This window comes from Schistocerca americana, chromosome 3, assembly GCF_021461395.2.
Source record: "Schistocerca americana isolate TAMUIC-IGC-003095 chromosome 3, iqSchAmer2.1, whole genome shotgun sequence".
In the NCBI taxonomy this organism is placed as follows: Eukaryota; Metazoa; Arthropoda; class Insecta; order Orthoptera; family Acrididae; genus Schistocerca; species Schistocerca americana.
In genome coordinates this window covers 154,008,120-154,027,123 of record NC_060121.1, presented here as the reverse complement: position 1 = coordinate 154,027,123, position 19,004 = coordinate 154,008,120, and the positions used below count along the sequence as shown (strand labels likewise).

Here is a 19,004-nt window from a genome sequence, read left to right as displayed (position 1 = left end):
CAAGGTGATGATATATCGATGTGATGTTAAGCCTTACGTCCCTCCTCCCATGCACTGCTTTAAGTGCTTCCGGTTTGGGCATATGTCATAGAGATGTGACACCAACCCTACCTGTCGGGATTGTGGACGTGCCTCCCACCCCAATGTCCCGTGTTCGCCGCCCCCTGTTTGTATCAACTGCGGGCAGAAACATTCACCTTGCTCGTGAGACCGTGCGGTTTATCAAAAAGAACGTAAGATTATGGCGTATAAGACCTTGGACAGGCTCACTTACACGGAGGCTAAACGCAAGTCCGACCAACTTCACCCTGTGCGCATTTCATCGACGTTTGCTGCAGCAGCTTCGATGTCACCATCCCTGGCGACGAGCCCCCAAGCTCAGCTGCTTTTTGTGGGCCCTCCAGCCCAGCCGTCTATTCCTGCCCCCCAGGTAGTTGGGGGAACACCCTCCTCCGTTGCTCCCCTGTTATCAACATCGGGATTAACAACCCCTCCTTCTTTGGGGACTTCAGTCCCCACCTCTGAGCTGGAGAAGTGCCCGCCTCCTCCGACTCCCTCCGGATCCGTTGGTGTCCTCCCTTCCATGGTTACTGCCCCTCCAGATGTCAGCCAGTGGCTGAAAAAGCCACCATGTGAGGCCCGTAGGGCTTCCAGGTCTTCCTCGGTCCATGAGACTGGGTCGCAAAAGCCCACTCAGCCTGATAAACCAAAGGACAAATGGGACCCTACCAAAAAGAAGAAAAAGCAAAAGGAGAAGGACATAGAGACAGAAAAGGAGTTCACCACTGCACCCGAAGATGATGTGGAGCATCTAGCGTCCCCTCAGGAGCTAGATGTTGCTTAACCCGCAGCTCCTATGGAAGTTGTTCAGGCTACTTCGCAATTGGTGGCGGCAAGCGCTTCTAAGGTGTAACCTATCCCCCCCCCCCCTCCCCCAGATTCTTTCATGTCTTCACAGTCTGATACATTATATTTTTTAATGGAATTGCCGTGGTTTTTTCCACCACCTTGCTGAGTTGAAACAGCTTTTGTGCCGCTTCCCTGCCACTTGTCTGGCCCTACAGGAAACCTGTTTTCCTGTTCGGCAGACCCCCTCCCTCTGTGGCTACCGGGATCATTATAAGAACCGCGTAGAATACGACAGGGTGTCTGTGTTTATGTTCCTAGTGCCCCAGTGCCACTACACACAGCTCTCAAGGCTGTGGCTGTTAGAGTCCGTGCAGGAATGGAGCTTACCATCTGTTCCCTCTACCTTCCCCCAGATGAGGTTGTCCATCTTGGCGACCTAGCTGCCTTGTTCACCCAGCTCCCCCCCCCCCCCCCCCCCCAACCCCGCCATTCCTCATTTTGGGGGATTTTAATGCCCACTACCCTTTATGGGGTGGGGCCCAGATCTCAGGCCAGGGTATGAATGTTGAGACACTCTTGGCCCAGCAGGACATTTACCTCCTTAACACTGGTGCTCCCACATATTTTAGCTTGACTCGTGGCACATACTTGGCCATTGACCTCTCTCGTAGTAGCCCAGGTCTTCTTCCATACCTCAGTTGGAGGGTCCATGACAACCTCTGTGGTAGCGACCACTTTCCTATTATGGTTTCTCTTCTTCAATCCCAACCCCCTGACCAGCTCCCACGATGGTCTCTTCGTGGTTCTGATCGGGCAGCCTACACCTCAGCTACTGTGGCCATTGCTCCGCTTCCTGGTGATATTGATTTGGCAGTGGACGAGGTCACTATGGCCATTGTTTCTACTGCTGAGGCAACTGTCCCCTGCTCTCCATGTACCCTAAGGCATCAGTCAATCCCTTGGTGGACACCAGAGATTGTAGAAGCTACCCGGGACCGCCAGCGTGCCCTGCAATGACACCGGCATCATCCTTCCCTAGAGAATCTGGTTGCCTTTAAACAGCTGCGGTCCCGGGTTCAGCGGTTAATCTGGCGGAGCAAACAGGACTGCTGGGAACGATATGTTGCCACCATAGGTTCTCGCACCTCCCCATCTCAGGTGTGGTCACGGGTTCGGGGCATTTTTGGCTTTCGCCCTCATGCGTCTGTCCCTTGCTTCTCTCTTTGGGGTACACTTTGTACTGACCCAATTGCCATCGCCGAACATCTGGCAGAGTACTTTGCTCGTATTTCCGTGACAACAGGCTACAGCGCAGAATTCTGTGCCATTAAAGAGCAGTTGTCATTTTGCACGCACCGTTGGGAATGATGCAACGCCCCGTTTAGTGAATGGGAGTTCCAAAGTGCCCTTACAGCTTGCCCTGATACCTCTCCAGGTCCAGACCGAATTCACAACCAGTTTTTTCGCCATCTCTCGGCGCACTGTTAGGGTGAATTACTCACCCTGTTTAACCGCATCTGGACGGAGGACGATTTCCCAACTCGTTGGCAGGATAGCATTACCATCCCAGTGCTTAAACCTGGTGCAGATACGCTGGTGGTTGATAGCTACTGCCCTATCAGCCTTACCAATGTTATGTGCAAACTCCTGGAACGGATGGTGAGTCGGCGGCTCATGTGGATCCTTGAAGCTCGGGGTCTCCTAGCCCAGCAACAGGGGGCTTCCGTTAGGGCCGCTCAGCGATCGACAATTTAGTCTCGCTAGAGTTGGCTATTTGTACAGCTTTTACTCGGCGAGAACATCTAGTTGCTGTTTTCTTTGATCTTCAGAAGGCATACGATACCACCTGGCGCCATCATATCCTTGCTACGCTGCACGAATGGGGCTTACGGGGCCCGGAATTTTCTCTCCAATCGCTCCTTTCGGGTTAAGGTTGGCACATATTTTGTCTCTGCTCACATTCAGGAGAACGGTGTCCCACAGGGCTCAGTGTTCCCCTCTTTTTGGTGGCGATTAATGGTCTTGCGGCTGCGGTGGGCTCATCGGTCTGTTCCTCTCTATATGCCGATGACTTTTGTCTTTATTACAGTTCCCCAAGCATCAGTGTCGCTGAACGGCGGCTGCAGGGAGCTATCCATAAGGCACATTTTTGGGCATCCAACCATGGTTTTCAGTTCTCAGCCTCTAAGACCCGAGTGATGCATTTCTGTCGTCGTCGAACGGTCCACCTCCATCAAGAGCTCTACCTTGCCAATGAGCTCCTTCGTATTCAGGAAACGCATCGCTTCCTTGGCATGCTGTTTCATGCTTAGCTCACTTGGACACCTCATCTTTGCGAGCTTAAACAATGGTGCTGGCGGCACCTCAACATCCCTTGCTGCCTCAGCCACACTGTTTGGGGGGCTGCACGAACAACCCTCCCACAGCTCTATAAGGCCTTAGTCCAGTCCCGTCTCGACTACGAGAGCGTGGTGTACGACTCAGCAGCACCTTCAACGTTGCAGATCCATACACGATTCTCCATTGTGGTGTCAGACTGGCGACAGGTGCCTTCCGCACTAGGCCTGTGACTAGCCTTCTTGTAGAAGCTGGAATCCCTCCCCTACGATTCCACTGACAACAGTTGCTTGCGTCATACATTGCCTGCGTTCATGCCTCGCCCAACCCCCCAAACCGCAGGCCCCATTTTCCCATCTTCTGCACTCCTCTCCCCACGGCGGCGGCCTAGGTCGGGTCTCCCAATCGCGGTCTGTGTTCGTTCCCTTCTCTCGTCACACAAGTCCTTTCCCTTTCCTTCATCCTTCCGGCCCTTTTCTTGTACGCCTCCTTGGTCCCTCCCTCACTTGCGGCTTTGCTTGGATTTGTCCTGCGACTCCAAGTCCTCCGCTCCACCTGCCAGTCTTCGTCAACAATTCCTGGCTCTTCTTGCCTCATTTCACAATGCAGATGTAGTCTACACCGATGGTTCTGTGGTCAATGGACGCACTGGGTTTGCTTTCATCCATGGCGACTACGTTGAGCAGCATTCCCTGCCTTGTGGGAGCAGTGTTTTCACTGCGGATCTGGTTGCTCTTTATTGTGCACTAGCTCACCTTTCCTTCTGCCCTGGAGAGTCATTTCTCATATGCAGTGACTCCCTGAGTGGATTGCAAGCACTCTGCCAGTGGTTTCCTCGGGACCCTTTGGTGCGCGGTATTCAAGATGCTGTTTTTGCTCTCGCCGAGTGTGGTCATTTAGCGACGTTTGCATGGACCCTGGGCTGCGTGGACCCCGGGGCACATCGGCATTCCAAGAAACGAACATGTCGATCGGTTGGCCAAGCAGGCCACCACTTCGCCACCCCTGGAGCTTGGTCTCGTGGAAAGAGACCTCCGGTTAGCCCTACATCGCAAGGTGTGCGATGTCTGTAGCTGTGAATGGTCTGTCTTGAACACGCCAAATAAGCTCCGCATGGTCAAGTTGTCCACAGCCGTATGGAACTCATCCTTGAGGGGCACGCATAGGGACTCAGTTGTTCTCTGCCGTCTCCGAATTGGACATACGCGGTTGACCCACAGCTATCTCCTTTGTCGTGAGAACCCGCCCAAGTGTCGCTGTGATGCAGGGCTGACAGTGGTCCATCTTCTCATGGACTGCCCCCTTTTAGCCCCCTTGCGGCAGTCCTTTAATTTGCCAGCTGCACTTCCTTTAATTCTTGGTGACGATGCCTCTATAACTGACTCGGTTTTACGTTTTATCCGTGCAGCTGGGATTTATCACTCACTCTAGTGTGGGCACTCTTGCATGATTTCTCAGGCTACACCCACTCCAGAGCCTTTTATTGTGACGTAGATACATACCAATATAGTGTCTTTTATGGTAAAAAGTTGTGTTGGTACCTGTATGAATGCTTTCCAGCTGCAGGTTCTTTGTTTGTAGTTGAGTGGTTGACATTTTACCTGATCCATCAACCACTGTTGTCTGTTTTACTCTAGTCAACTATTTGCTCTGCTCCTTTTAAGTGTCCTCTGTTTTGTGTTACTGCGGTGTTCATTTTAGCTCTGTACCCCTTGGTGTTCCCTCCATCTGGGTGCAGAGGTTACGCTTTTACTGTATAGGCCTTTTGCAAGTATGACTGTTTGGAACTGGGGACTGATGACCTCGATGTTTAGCCCCCATTAAACCCGAAAACCAACCAACCAATCCTCTTCTAATGTTGTGGCTGAACACTGGCTGCAGGGAGCTATACGGAAGGCGCAGATGTGGGCCATCACTCAGTTTCCAGTTTTTGGCTGCCAAAACTTGTCATGCTCTTCTGTCGTCATTGTACTGTCCATCCCCATTCTGAAGTTTACCTTGATGACCAACTACTAGATGTAGTGAATACTTACCCCTTTTTGGGACTGGTCTTAGACACCTGCTTAACTTGGCTTCCCCATCTTTGTCAGCTTAAGGACAAGTGCTGGCAGCACATTAATCTTATTCGTTGCCTGAGCCTCATTGACTCCTGCTCCGTGTGAGTCCTTGTCATCTGTAGTGACTCCTTAAGCAGCCTACAAGCTCTCGACCAGTGCTTCCCTAGACTTCTTTGGGTAATGACTATCCAGGAGTCTCTTTATGCCCTCTGCAACAGAGGATGTTCAGTGACCTTCATTTGGACCCCAAGACATATCAGGATACCAGGCAATAAACTCGCTGACCGCCTCGCCAAACAGGCTACCCGTAAACCAACTCTGGAGATTGGCCTGCTGGAGACCGGTTTGCGATCGGTCTTCTGCCGCAAAGTTTTCGTGATCTGGGATACTGAATGGCGCACCCTGAGTACACCAAATAAACTCAGTGTTATCAAGGAGATAACAAGTGTGTAGTGCTCATCCATTTGATCCACTTGCAGGGAATCTATTGTCCTTTGCCGGCTCCGCATCGGTAATATGTGGCTAACACATGGTCACCTCCTCCGTCGTGAGGACCCACCTCAGCGTTGCTGTGGCTCCCCTATGGCTGTCATCCACATCTTGTTGGGCTGCCCAATTTTAGCTGCTCTGTGGCAGACTTTTAACCTTCCCAGCACCCTACCTATGGTGTTGGGTGACAATGCCTCAACACCGGATATAGTTTTACATTTTATTCATGAGGGGCATTTTTATTGTACCACCTAAATATGGGTGTCTGGCCTCCTGTCCTAGGCCTCCACCCTCCCTCCATTTTAACTCTGTCACCCTTTCTTTGCATTTGTTTGTCTTGATGTTCGCCTTTTCCCCACATGTGTTCATCTTGCCTTATCTTTCTGGAGTGGACTTTTTGGTGTGTTACAGAGTGGCTGGCTCATCCTCTTTTATTCTTGTGATTACCCAGCCCAACCCATCTGCTCTATGGTTTTAATACCTTCCACTACTATTCCTTGTGGTGTAAGTTTTCCCCGTTTTTTTATTTGCTTCTTTCGTTTTCTCTTTTGGTGTGGTTCCCCATTCCTTTTCCCCCTTTTACTTTCCCAAACTTGGTGGGGCGAACTTCCAATAGGAGCCTTTTGAACTAGCCCTCTGAACAGCCTACTTGCAGAGGCTGGGTCTCACCACTATGGATCAGGCACCAGCAATAGCTACTCAGTTATGTTATATATGTTCACAGCTTCCCTAAGCACCCAAACTAGCGTGTCCTTTTTTTGTAGTAGGGAGGTCCACCTCCCACAACAGGTCCCAGAACTAGGGTCACAATTGCAATTTGACTACATTGACTCTTCTCTGAACTCTAACCTCCACTGTTGCTTCTTGTCAGGGAGTATTTATGTATGCCCCTGTGGAGTGTACCCAGACCTCGGATCTGTCTCGATTTATCCCTTGGATTGGAAGATCCAGTTGCCCCCTTCTGTTTCACCACCTGTTCGTGGCTGTTCTCAGTGTAGTTCCAGGTTCAGAAGTTGTATAAAGTGAAGGTTCAATGGTCGATGGGTGATCGGTTTTGCATACACACATGCAAAGTGCAGTGAACTATGCTCCTTGCTGAGTGGTTGCAATGTCTTCACTGCTGAATTGGTGACCATCAGAAGAGCTGTTAGCCATGCTTGTTCTAGCACCAGCAAGATGCTTCTAATCTGCAGTAACTCCATTAGCAGCTATCAGGATATAGACTAGTGCTACCCTTATCACCCATTTAGTCATGAGTGTCCAGGATCTTCTTTCTGACCTCCATGAAGCTGTACCACCAATTGTCTTTGCTTGGTGCCCTGGACATGTTGGGGTCTCGGGGTAACGAACATGTAGTATGCTTGGCAAAGTTGGCTACCAGGATGCCAATTTTCAAAATCAGAGTCCCAAAATTGAACTTTTGGTCAACTCTATGCCATCAGTTTTTGGATGTGTGGCACTCAGAATGGTTTGCCCTGTACTTCCCAAACAAAGTGAGGGCCATAAAGGAGATCACAACACTGTGGCAGTCTGCCATTCACACTTCCCGCAGGGAATATGTGGTCCTGTGTCGACTATGCACTGGTCACACTTGGCTGACCCACAGCCATGTTCTCAGAAATGAGGATCCACAGTACTGCTGATGTGGTACCCGCCTAAGGGTGGCACATATTCTACTAGAGAGTCAGAATTTGGCTACTCTGCGGTGATATTGTAAGCTTCTTCACATGCTATCTCTGGTGCTAATGGACAGGGCCAAGGTGGCTGACCTGATTTTAAGTTTCATCCACTAAGGTAGTTTCTTCCCATCTCTGTGAGATGGGGCACTTTGGCCTCATTGACCACCCAGGGGTTTGGAGGGGCACATCTCGTGTGCTCAGGCCCAGGTGTCCGATGGTGGCCAAGGCTCAGTGGTCTGGCCTAGCTCCCAGTCTTCCCACCTTTTCAGTCCCTGTTCTTTTATGTCAATTTTTTAATGTTTTATCGGTCCTTTTATCATTTAGTCTGTGTTGTTCATTTCTGTGGGGTAGTGAATGGTTAGGCGGTGCTGTTGTAATGCAGAGGGTGCGTGTCTCACCGCATACCATGCTCTGGGGACCTCCAACTGCATTTTGGGCAGAGCAGCTTGTCCATCCTACTTCTCCTTGGTTTTATTTGTCTTATTGTATCTTGCGTACTTTTGAGGTTCCCAGGTTTTGCCTTTTGTATCATCCTTTGGAGGTTATTCCTGTCGTTACATATAGGATGAAGGAACCAATGACCTCGTGGTTTGGTCTTTTCAATTTCAACAACCAACCAACCAATAGTCAAATGGCATAACTTTGAATACCACTTAGTACAGTTTGTGCAACAATGAAATAATATGCAGTAAATCTCAGTACATATTAAACACAATCTGTTTCTTGCTGCTCTTTGACAATTTCCTGACGTATATTTTACTACAGAACACAAAGCAGCTTTACACATTTTCACAGACAAACAAAAGACTGGGAACATATATTGCTGGGAATATGTAACATTTTTACATTGGAGCTAATGGCCATTAACAGAGCCTTCTTTTTCATAAAGTAGGCATCCTTTGCCTGCATTTTAATATGCAGTGTTTCAGTCTGCGGTCTGCAGACCATTACTTATGTCACCATGTGATATGTTACTCATGATCTTCTCTGACCTTAATCACACTGCCTCCTCAGAGTCGACCATTTGGCTAGAGAAGCAATTACACTCCACCCCACCCCTGCACCCCAAGACGCAGATTTACTGCTGTAACTAAGACTTCTGCTAACTCATAGAAGGAATAATATGTTGTAAGCTACCGCACCCTCTAATAAACTCAGCATCATCAAGAAGATTACTATGGCGTGGCACTTGTCCTTCAATTTCTCCTGGAAAGAATCTCCCATTGTATGTTAATTCGTTGTCGGTCATGCCAGTCTGAATAATTTTACGCAACAAGCTACCCTCACATTGTGGTTGTGGAGCCTTACTGACAGCTGCTCATATCCTGGTGGAATGCCCCCCTCCTGGCACTCAACACTGAACATGGTCTTCCGAATTCTTTGCTTCACATGGTATCGGATGGCTCGCGGATGATTGACCTGGTTCTCCATTTTCTCCGTGACAGTAATTTTTATTCATGGATATAACATTTTAAACTACCTTCAGGGCAATGCCAGTGTGGTTGGGATTGGGGGTGTCTTCTGTAAAATGCTGGGTAATTTAGACCCTCAACCCTGCCACCTCTGGGTTGCGAGTGGGAGTGCTATGGGAGGGCCTGTTCCCTTTGCATGCAGATGTCTGGGTGAAGCCCATATGCGGCCTTAACCATTTCTCTCATTGTATTTTATTATTGATGGTCCAGCTAATGTCCATCACATTTTTGGCTTTTCCCCTTTTACTCTTGAGTAGAAGGCATTCTTTACTGTGTAGCTGTCCTCAGCCTTAATCGGATTGGCAGGGGCTAGATGTGGCAGGGGTATTCTCTTGACACGGGTGAGCCCTGGGGGATGGCTTGCTGCTCTAAGCTGTGACCCAATGAGATCCATGTACTTTACTTCGTAAACTTTTTTCAGCTGTGACATCAGTATTGCCTTTAGTGCTTCGTTTTTACCCTCCTGTGTACTTTCCTCATGAGAGTACATTCCTGGTGGATGTCATTACTTCTGGATGAATGAACCTTCGAGTGAGGGACTGGTCGTCTTGGTGCTTAGACCCTCACTGCCGATCAACTAGGACAAAAGAACACTTTAGCACAGCTGACAAGACAGAAAAATCAACTGTCCAGTGTGATGTGAAACCAGAAGTACTTGTGTTAAACATTTATGGTGATTGCCAAAAACAGTAAAGATTGTCAGTGCTTTAGTAAGCGTCATTGGGACATACACACTTCAGTAGCGATGAAATAATGGATATAAATGTCTGTTGGTGTCATATCATCTGTTGTTAATGCACATGTCGGTGAGTGAGTGTTTGTTTACGTTGGGATTGAACTTACGATGAACAAAGTGTAGACAGCTTTCAGCCACATCCAACTTCTCCATCTCCAAAATAAGTGTGGTCAGCACAGTACTTAGCAACAGTGTGAATTGTTTGGCTTGTGTAGATGCTGCAGCAATCACAGGGGCAAGATGTCTGTCATTGTTAATGGCCGTGAACATATACTGCATATAGGAAACAGGCTGGAATTCTGGTCTCAGTCCGTATCTGTGGAGTGTGCATCCTATATTTCTGTGTGCGCCACAGAATGCCGTACGTATTGTACTTGGCCTCTTCCATCAAATCACAAAAGCATCCTTTGTTGGTGGCACTGAAAGTGTAGCTATCTATCCGTAGAAAATATTATAACGTATTACAAATGCCCACCAAATATATCTGAGCATGCAACTTATTCTAAATGGGAACATTGGGTCGCGTATGTCACACATGTAAATTACGCTGTAAACCTGTTTGGAGAAATATTGTATAACATTGTCATCAGCAATATATTAAGAAGTATATAATATTTGTTTCAACAAGTCACTAAAGATTACAGTTTGAAAATACATACAGTTTCCTGACATCATTTTGAAGTTCTTCTATAGTAGGTGCTTGAGAATAATTGCCATCTTCATTTCCTGTGGTCAGAAGATGCTGCAGTTTGCTACAGTAGTTCTTGATACATTGGAGAAATTTAGAGAACTCTTTCGGGTGCCTGTCTTTGATCATGTTTAGGTATTGTATGTTAACTGAAGCAATAGTTTTGTTCATTGTACGTGACCTGTGGCATCTGAAAGAACTCAGTGTGATAACCATAGCTGCTGTAAGGTAGTATTCACTTATCACTACCTTTTTTTTCTGTTATGTCAGAGAGACTGCATTAATTTATAAGTCAATGTCCTGGCCTGTCTTCCATCTGCACAGCATGTTATACTTAACAATTTAACATAATGTATTGATACCAGTTCCACAGTCTGTGAGATACAGGTAGAAATTTTTCTGCTTTTTAAGGAAATGAAGAGCTGTAGTTTTCTCATATTCCTGTAACAAGATTCTCTCTTAAAATACTTGCTGATTTACTTCCTCTTACATTTAATTTAATGTGAAAGTAAAATTGCATGCTACAGTTGTTTCTAGAACTGTCAGATCCTTAAAGATCAGTAAGAAATGAATTATCTGTTATCTTGCATCACAGTCCAGCAAGTATATTTATGGAAGTGATAGAGGATTGAACCATATGTTAATTTTAATGTTCATTAGTTTTTGTTTGAATTGTTGTAGGTAAGTCTGGTTGCCCTAGAGTTAAGACAAGAAGTCACATTAGTCTGGATTGCTTTAATTCTAAATTACGTTCTTACTAGATAATGTGCTCTAAGAAACATTTCAAAATTTCCAAATGAATTCAGCACATTTCCAACTGTTGATGTACTATGCTTTTATTCCAGAGGACTCGAGAATCTCGAAGTTGCTACGCCTGTTATGTAGAGAAGATGACAAAGGGAAGTTCCTTGCTCTCTGTAAACAGTTGCAGGTAGTGTAACCCACGTTTTACTTCAATTTAATTTGAATGCTGTCTTAGTTGAATGTATGTTAAAAACTTATAAAAAAGTGTGTGCTGAGGTCCGTTGTTAACTTTATGAAATAAATGAAATCCATCTGGTAAATGAGACTTATTCTTGAATTAACTGCCTGACGGTAAGATTCTTCCCTTTTTTGTCCACCCTATGGCAATTATCCATTGAAATATCCACATTAGAGCCAATCGGGATGAATTGTCAATCCTCTTACGATCCTACTCGCCGGTCATCTTCTGTCCTCAGGAAACAAAGCTGTGACCCCAAGATTGCTTTGTTTTCCCTCATTTTCAGTCAGTCCGGTTTGATATCCCCTCTGTTGATGGCACTCCAGCACATGGGTGAATCATGGTTCTTCTCCATGATACTGTCCATTATCACCCAATCCCCTTAAACAGTTCCTTCCAAGCTGTTGCTGTCCGTCTTTCCCTTTCTAGATACACCTTCTCTCTTTGTACCATATACATTCCATCGTCCACACCAATGGCAAGAGCTGATCTTCATCTCCTTGGTCAGCTCCCGCCCCCCTATTTACCGGTTGGGGACTTCAATGCCCACCACCTGCTTTAGGGATTTCCGCGTCCTTTTCCGCAAGGCTCTCTATTGATTGACCTCTTCCACTAAGCAGATCTTGTTTGCCTCAACACTGGGGAACCTACATTTTTGTCTTCCTCCTCGACAAATTTATCTCATTTAGATATTTTGATTGGTACAGTTCAGCTAGCTCGGTGCTTTGAATGGTTCGCTCTTGCTGATACACACTCGAGTGACCATTTTCCATGTGTCCTTCGATTGCAGCCACAACTGCCATCTATGCGCCTGAGGTGCTGGAAGTTTGCCCAAGCCAATTGGACACTTTTTTTGTCACTTTACTAGCGTCGACGATCGGGTCACCCATGTTACAGAAGTTATTCTTAGAGCCATCGAACATTCTATACCTTGCACCTCCGATTTGCCCCGGCGACCTCTATTTCCTTGGTGGAACGAGGCATCCCGTGATGCAATACACGAGCCGAGATGTGCTCTTCGCGTTTTCCGCCATCATCCTACTTTGGGCAACTGTATCCGCTATAAGCAGTTACGTACGCGATGCCGTCGTGTCATCCGTGATAGCAAGAAGGCTAGCTGGGACTTCTTTACTAGCTCTTTTAACACCTTCACTCCCTCCTCAGAAGTTTGGAGTCGAATTCGACAGTTATCTGGCATGCCTAGTTTCTCCCCAATCTCTGGGCTCACTGTTGCGTATGATACCTTAGTGGACCCAGTCACAATTTCTAACTCATTGGGTCAGAACTTTGCTGAGATTTCGAGCTCTTCAAATTACCCGCCAGCCTTTCTTCCGAAGAAACATGTGACGGAAGTGCAACCTCTTCCTTTCTCCTCTCAAAATAGCGAAAGCTATAATACTGTATTCTCCATGCGGGAACTCCGACACGCCCTCTCTTCTTCTCACTCTTCCGCCCCAGGACCGGATGGTGTCCATGTCCAAATGTTGCTGCATTTGTCATACTATAGTCTGCGTTATCTCCTTCGCCTTTATGATCGAATTTGGGCCAACAGTACTTTTCCCAGAAGATGGCGGGAAGCTATCGTCGTTCCTGTTCCGAAAACTGGAAAGTACAAACATCTCCCCTCTAGCTATCGCCCCATTTCTCTCACGAGTAGTGTATGTAAGGTTTTGGAGTGTATGGTGAATTGCCGTTTAGCCTGGTGGCTGGAGTCCTGAAGTCTTTTAACACGTGCCCAATGCGGTTTTTTAAAGCATTGTACTGCAGTTGACCATCTTGTTGCTCTCTCCACTTATATCATAAACAATTTTCTCAGGAAACGCCAAACAGTAGCAATATTTTTTGATCTGGAGAGAGCATACGATACCTGTTGGAGGACAGGTATCCTCCGCACACTGTTCTCTTTGGGATTTTGAGGTGGGCTACCCTGTTTTATTCGTAAATTTATGACAGAGCGTACATTTAAAGAGCGGGTGAACTCTATGCCATACTTTCTCCCAAGAAAACGGGGTGCCCCAGGACTCCATGCTAATTGTTGTACCGTTTGTCATTGCCATAAATCCAATTTTGGATTGTCTCCTTCCCAATGTCTCAGGCTCTCTCTTTGTGGATGATTTTGTGATCTACTACAGCTCTCAACAGACCAGCCTTTTCGAATGACGTCTTCAAGGATGTCTTGATCGCCTCCACTCTTGGAGCATCGAAACCGGCTTCTGCTTTTCTCCCAGTAAGACCGTTTGTGTGAATTATTGGCATCATGCGGGGTTTTTTTCACCTTCCCTACATCTAGGCCCTGTCGACCTTCTGTTTGCGGACATCACTAAATTCTTGGGACTTATGTTTGACAGAAAACTGTGCTGGTCCTCCCACATTTCCTATCTTTCGGCTCGCTGTCTGCGATCTGTCGGCACTCGAAATTGGACTTGGACTATGGAAGCATAGTTTACTCCTCTGCTCGGCCATCTATTCTTCAGCGTCTTGACTCTGTCCATCACTGTGGATTGCGTTTAATGTCTGGAGCTTTTTACACCAACCCTGTGGAAAGCTTTTATGCTGAGACTGCTGAACCTCCACTGTCCAATCGGTTAGCTGTCCTGAGTTGTTAAGCTAGCCATCTGTCTTCCATGCCTGCTAATCCAGCCCGTGACGTCTTTTTTGATACCTCCCTGGATTTAGAGTATGCAAGCCGCCCTTCCTCTCTACTAACACCAGGAGTCCGCTTCTGTCAACTGCTACGTTTACTTTCCTTCCACTTTCCTAAAACTTTATTGACAACTGGGGGTACATCACCGCCTTGGCTCCGCCCCCAGATCTGCTTGCTCCGTGACCTTTATCAGCTTCCCAAGGATGGTACCCCTTCTCTCGTTTATCGTCAGGCATTTGCTGCTCTAGGCACACAAATGAAGGATGCCACATTTATTTATACTGATGGCTCAAAAACATCATTTGGTGTTGGGAGTGCCTATATTGTTGGCAACACCCCTAATAGATTTCGGCTTCCCAACCAGTGTTTGGTTTTTACTGCACAGCTTTACGCTGTTCTCCAGGCTGTCGAATACATCAGTTGCCATCAGTGGATACAGTATATTATATGCTCAGATTCGCTCAGCTCTCTCCTCAGTCTCCAAGCTCTTTACACTGTCCACCCTCTGGTCCACCAGATTCAGGAATGCCTCCACTTGGGGGGCATCTCTGCGGCATTCCTCTGGATCCCAGGACACGTTGGTATCCGTGGAAATGAGATGGCTGATATAGCGGCCAAGGCTGCAGTCTCTCTTCCTCGGCCTGCTGTTCACATGGTCCCCTTCGCCAGTCTACAGTGTGTTTTATGTCGCCGTGTTGCTCTTTTATGGCATGCACAGTGGTCTACACTTCCCAATAATAAATTGCGGGACGTGAAAGCTTTTCCCTGTGCTTGGACCTCTTCCTCCCGAACTCGTCATCGGGAGGAGGTAATTTTAACTAGACTCTGGACAGGGCACTGTCTTTTTAACCATCGACATCTTTTAAGTGCCGATCCTCCCCACTTTGTCCCCACTGCTCTCAGCTGTGGATGGTGAGACACCTTTTACTTCAGTGCTCCTATTTTACTCCGCTACGTGCCTGTTTACAGCTGTCGCCTGATATATCTTCCAATTTAGTAGTTGAAAGATGTTGTCGGCGCTGTCGGTCTCCAGTTGTGGCATGAGCCAATTTTCCAGCATGTCCAGATACACGTGTCCTGTAATGTTTTTTTCGCAGAAGAAAAATGGGTCGTAAACTTTAAACCGTGAGATTGCACAAAACACGTTAACTTTTGGTGAATTGCGAATTTGCTGCATGAATGCGTGAGGATTCTCTACCGCCCAGATTCGCACATTGTGTCTGTTCACTTCACCATTAAGAAAAAATGTTGCTTCATCACTGAAAACAAGTTTCGCACTGAACGCATCCTCTTCCATGAGCTGTTGCAACCGCGCCGAAAATTCAAAGCGTTTGACTTTGTCATCGGGTGTCAGGGCTTGTAGCAATTGTAAACGGTAAGGCTTCTGCTTTAGCCTTTGCCGTAAGATTTTCCAAACCGTCGGCTGTGGTACGTTTAGCTCCCTGCTTGCTTTATTCGTCGACTTCCGCGGGCTACGCGTGAAACTTGCCTGCACGCGTTCAACCGTTTCTTCGCTCACTGCAGGCCGACCCGTTGATTTCCCCTTACAGAGGCATCCAGAAGCTTTAAACTGCGCATACCATCGCCGAATGGAGTTAGCAGTTGGTGGATCTTTGTTGAACTTCGTCCTGAAGTGTTGTTGCACTGTTATGACTGACTGATGTGAGTGCATTTCAAGCACGACATACGCTTTATGACTGACTGATGTGAGTGCATTTCAAGCACGACATATGCTTTATGACTGACTGATGTGAGTGCATCTCAAGCACGACATATGCTTTCTTGGCTCCTGTCGCCATTTTGTCTCACTGCGCTCTCGAGGGCTCTGGCGGTAGAAACCTGAAGTGCGGCTTCAGCCGAACAAAACTTTGAGTTTTTCTACGTATCTGTAGTGTGTTGTGACCATATGTCAATGAATGGAGCTACAGTTAATTTATGAAATCACTTCAATCATTTGTAATAGCCCTGTAAAGTACAGGCACAATGCGTGCCTGCAGAGATTTAAGTAGCTGTGATGGGAAATCCTTCCAAGGTGCATTGTCATTCTATGTCAGTATGGAAACAGGAGACCTACTGATAGTAACAAGCTGGATCTGATCTTGAGGGCAATAGAGTGTGCATCTGTGTTTGTGTTTTGTGCAGTAGGCTTTTATTTAATGGTGTAATTGTAAGAGCTAAGTAAAAGAGCCCAACGTTGGAACCTTTGAGCCATCTGCTTCAGAAGCCATGAATGTGGTCCAAATGGTGCTACCAACAGTTTATGGTCAGTAATGAGTGTAAACTTAGTCTCATAGGGAAACATACGGAATTTCTTAATGGCAAAGATGATTCCCAGAGCCTGTTTATGAGCTGTGGGTAATTCTAGTGGGTTTTAGTGTCTTGGATGAATAGGTAATGGCCTGCCCAATAACCATCATTGTTATGGTACGACAACACCACACCGGTCCTCCACCCACCACCCCCCTCCAGGTGGCTTGCCGCTCTTTGGTAGGTTTGTGCTTGGCTACCAGAGGACCCCATCCTTTTTAGCATCTTTTCCCGTCCATGCTGCATGTCTATCCTTTTGCTGTTCCTTTACCCCTCCCTTGGCTAACATGTCTAGGGTGTTTTTGGGAATGCATTCCACATTTTCAGTAGCTGACATCAGAACAGTCTCACCACCGTTTTTTGTTCCTTTTCTCTTTCTTCGTTCACCTTCTCCTATACTTCCTCCGCCTCAGTGTTTAAGATTTCTCTTTTTCTTCTTCCTCCCTGTGTGCTCCTGAAGGCCGCCCCATGTGTCTGACGCATAACGGGTGACTGGGTAATGCTTAATTCCCAGCCCCAGTTCAACTTGTAGGGTTCACATGTACCCCCGGGTACAGACCAGGCCCAGGTAAGGGTGATTGCCCGAGCTGCTACCTTCCCAAACTGCCAATTGGTCCTTCGGTTAGGTGTTCAGGTGGTGTGAATAGTTACCGAAGGTGGTGAGACCCTCTCTGGGTGGTGGGGGGAGGAGGGGGAGAGGCAGTTGGAAGGAGTGTGCCATTGGATACATTGACAATAATGGGAGATTTTCTCGCAATGAGCCAATCATCAGTCAACGTCAATCAGTCAACGTCTACCAAACGTAAACTGAATGAAGCTCCCAATTCAAAGACTCTGCCAGCTACACCACAATTCCTTGTGGTTTCACGTACTGAAGGCGGTCAGTCCTTTGCAGTGGTAAATCCGTTTATTCTTCAGAAAGGTGTTGATGCAATTGCTAGCCCTGTTACACAGTTTACGCAGTGGTACTTCGCTTTTGGAGACTACTACTGATCCTCAAGCACAACTACTGCTTGCCGCTTTGCTTCTACGTGGCTATACTGTTCGTGTCGAGGCCCGTAGAACTGTGAATTCTTCCCATTGTGTTATTTACACTAGGCTGCTGGATGGTCTGACTGAGTCAGAAATCCAAACGTACATCTCTGATCAGGATGTCATTGTAGTCCATCAGGTGATGAAAAAGGTAGATGCATCCTTAGTGCCCACGCCCACTCTATTTCTCACTTCTGATAGAGGGGTGCTTCCGTCCAAGATCAAACGAGGCTATGAAGTTATCACAGACACATTACATTCTGAACTCTATGTGCTGCTACCAGTGTCATCATTTCAACCACACTCGGATGTGTTGTCGACACCTGGCTAGATGTGCAACCCAAGGTAGGGATGCTCACGAGGGCGATTGTCTGCCACCTCCTCTCTGCTGTATCAGCTGCATTTGCGACCGTATTGCCTCCTCACAAAATTGTCTCGTGTATTGCGATGAGCAGACTGTCTGGGAGATCTGGGTAAAGAAAGAAAAACCTTACCTGGTTGCTCGCAAGTTATTTGCTAATACAAATCCCACTTTCTACCGTCTCGCATGGAAAGTACTTTTCTTGCTACGTCTCGCTCCGTGGAAGGATATGGCCACACAGACATGCGACCTCATATTCAGCACTGCGGCTGAAATCGCCCAGTGTCAACGTGGCATTGCTGTACTCTCGTCCAACTTTGCAGCGAGGCACGAAACTCAACTACACAACTGGCAGACCAGAAAGGACAGAGGGAACACTCTTGCGAAGACTTCCTATGTCCCTCCAGCCAACAAACATCTGAGTCTTCCTCTGCCAACCGGAAAGGCTCCAGGAAGTCAAACAAAGGCAAACAGTCTTCTCCGTCACCTACTTGAAGATCCTCTTAAACGGCGTCGTCGTGTGATACCGTCACCTGGCTGACCTCCCGTGTTGCCGGTGTGCACCACCACCCATTTTTCTGCTCTGGAATATGCAGATCGACAGAGGAAGAATGCCAACATCTCTGTAGAACTCGTGGAGCAGGATCCTCCAGCCTCTGGCCCTGTAGCAGTGAGTCTTTGAAGGCTGGTTATCGCCAGATGCCGAGGTGACACCCTTTCATTTTTATTCCTCCTCTCCCTTTCATCATTATGATTCTCCTTCAGTGGCATGTTCAAGGCCTTCAATCTAACAAAAGAGGATCTACGGCTGCTCTTAGAATCACAGCAGCTGCTTGTTTTCTACCTCCAGCAAACAAAATTGCATCCTCATGACCACTTTGAGCACTCTCGCATTTCTTCCCTGTCTGTTTTGACCCCACACCCCCACCCTGCTCCCTCAGGACGGCATTCCATCTCGTAGGAGGTCGTGCTGCTCCTGCGGGATGGCATTCATAGTCAACCCATTTCATGACTACCCGCCTTCAAGCTGTTGCAGTTCACTTTTTCCTTCCTCACTTGACCTTTTCCCTTTGCACTGTTTACACCCTGTGTCATTCGATGTCACCAGTGCAGACTTCCTCCAGCTTATTGAGTAGCTACCTTACTTGTTTCTGCTGCTCGATGACTTAAATGCGCACAATCCCCTTTGGAGTTCTCTCAGCAACTGTCCAAGAGGTGCTCCCTTGGCTGACCTCAATCAACTTAATCTCCTCTCCCTTATCACAGGAGCACCCCTGTTCCTTTCAGTCTGCACGCACAGCCACTATTCCCATTCGGACCAATCCTTCTCCAGTGCCCAGCTTGTCCATCATCTCGAGTTGTCCGTTCTAC

General features: G+C 47.4%; 1 protein-coding gene across 1 annotated transcript in view; it reads left to right on the top strand.

Annotated features, from left to right (window-relative positions):
* Nucleotides 1-19,004, top strand: part of LOC124605141 (serine/threonine-protein kinase SMG1) — a 352,264-nt gene that overhangs the window by 32,307 nt on the left and 300,953 nt on the right. Inside the window, exon 2 of the mRNA XM_047136625.1 lies at nucleotides 11,153-11,238. Within this exon, the coding sequence (XP_046992581.1) occupies nucleotides 11,153-11,238 (86 nt within the window). The remainder of the gene's footprint in view (nucleotides 1-11,152; nucleotides 11,239-19,004) is intronic.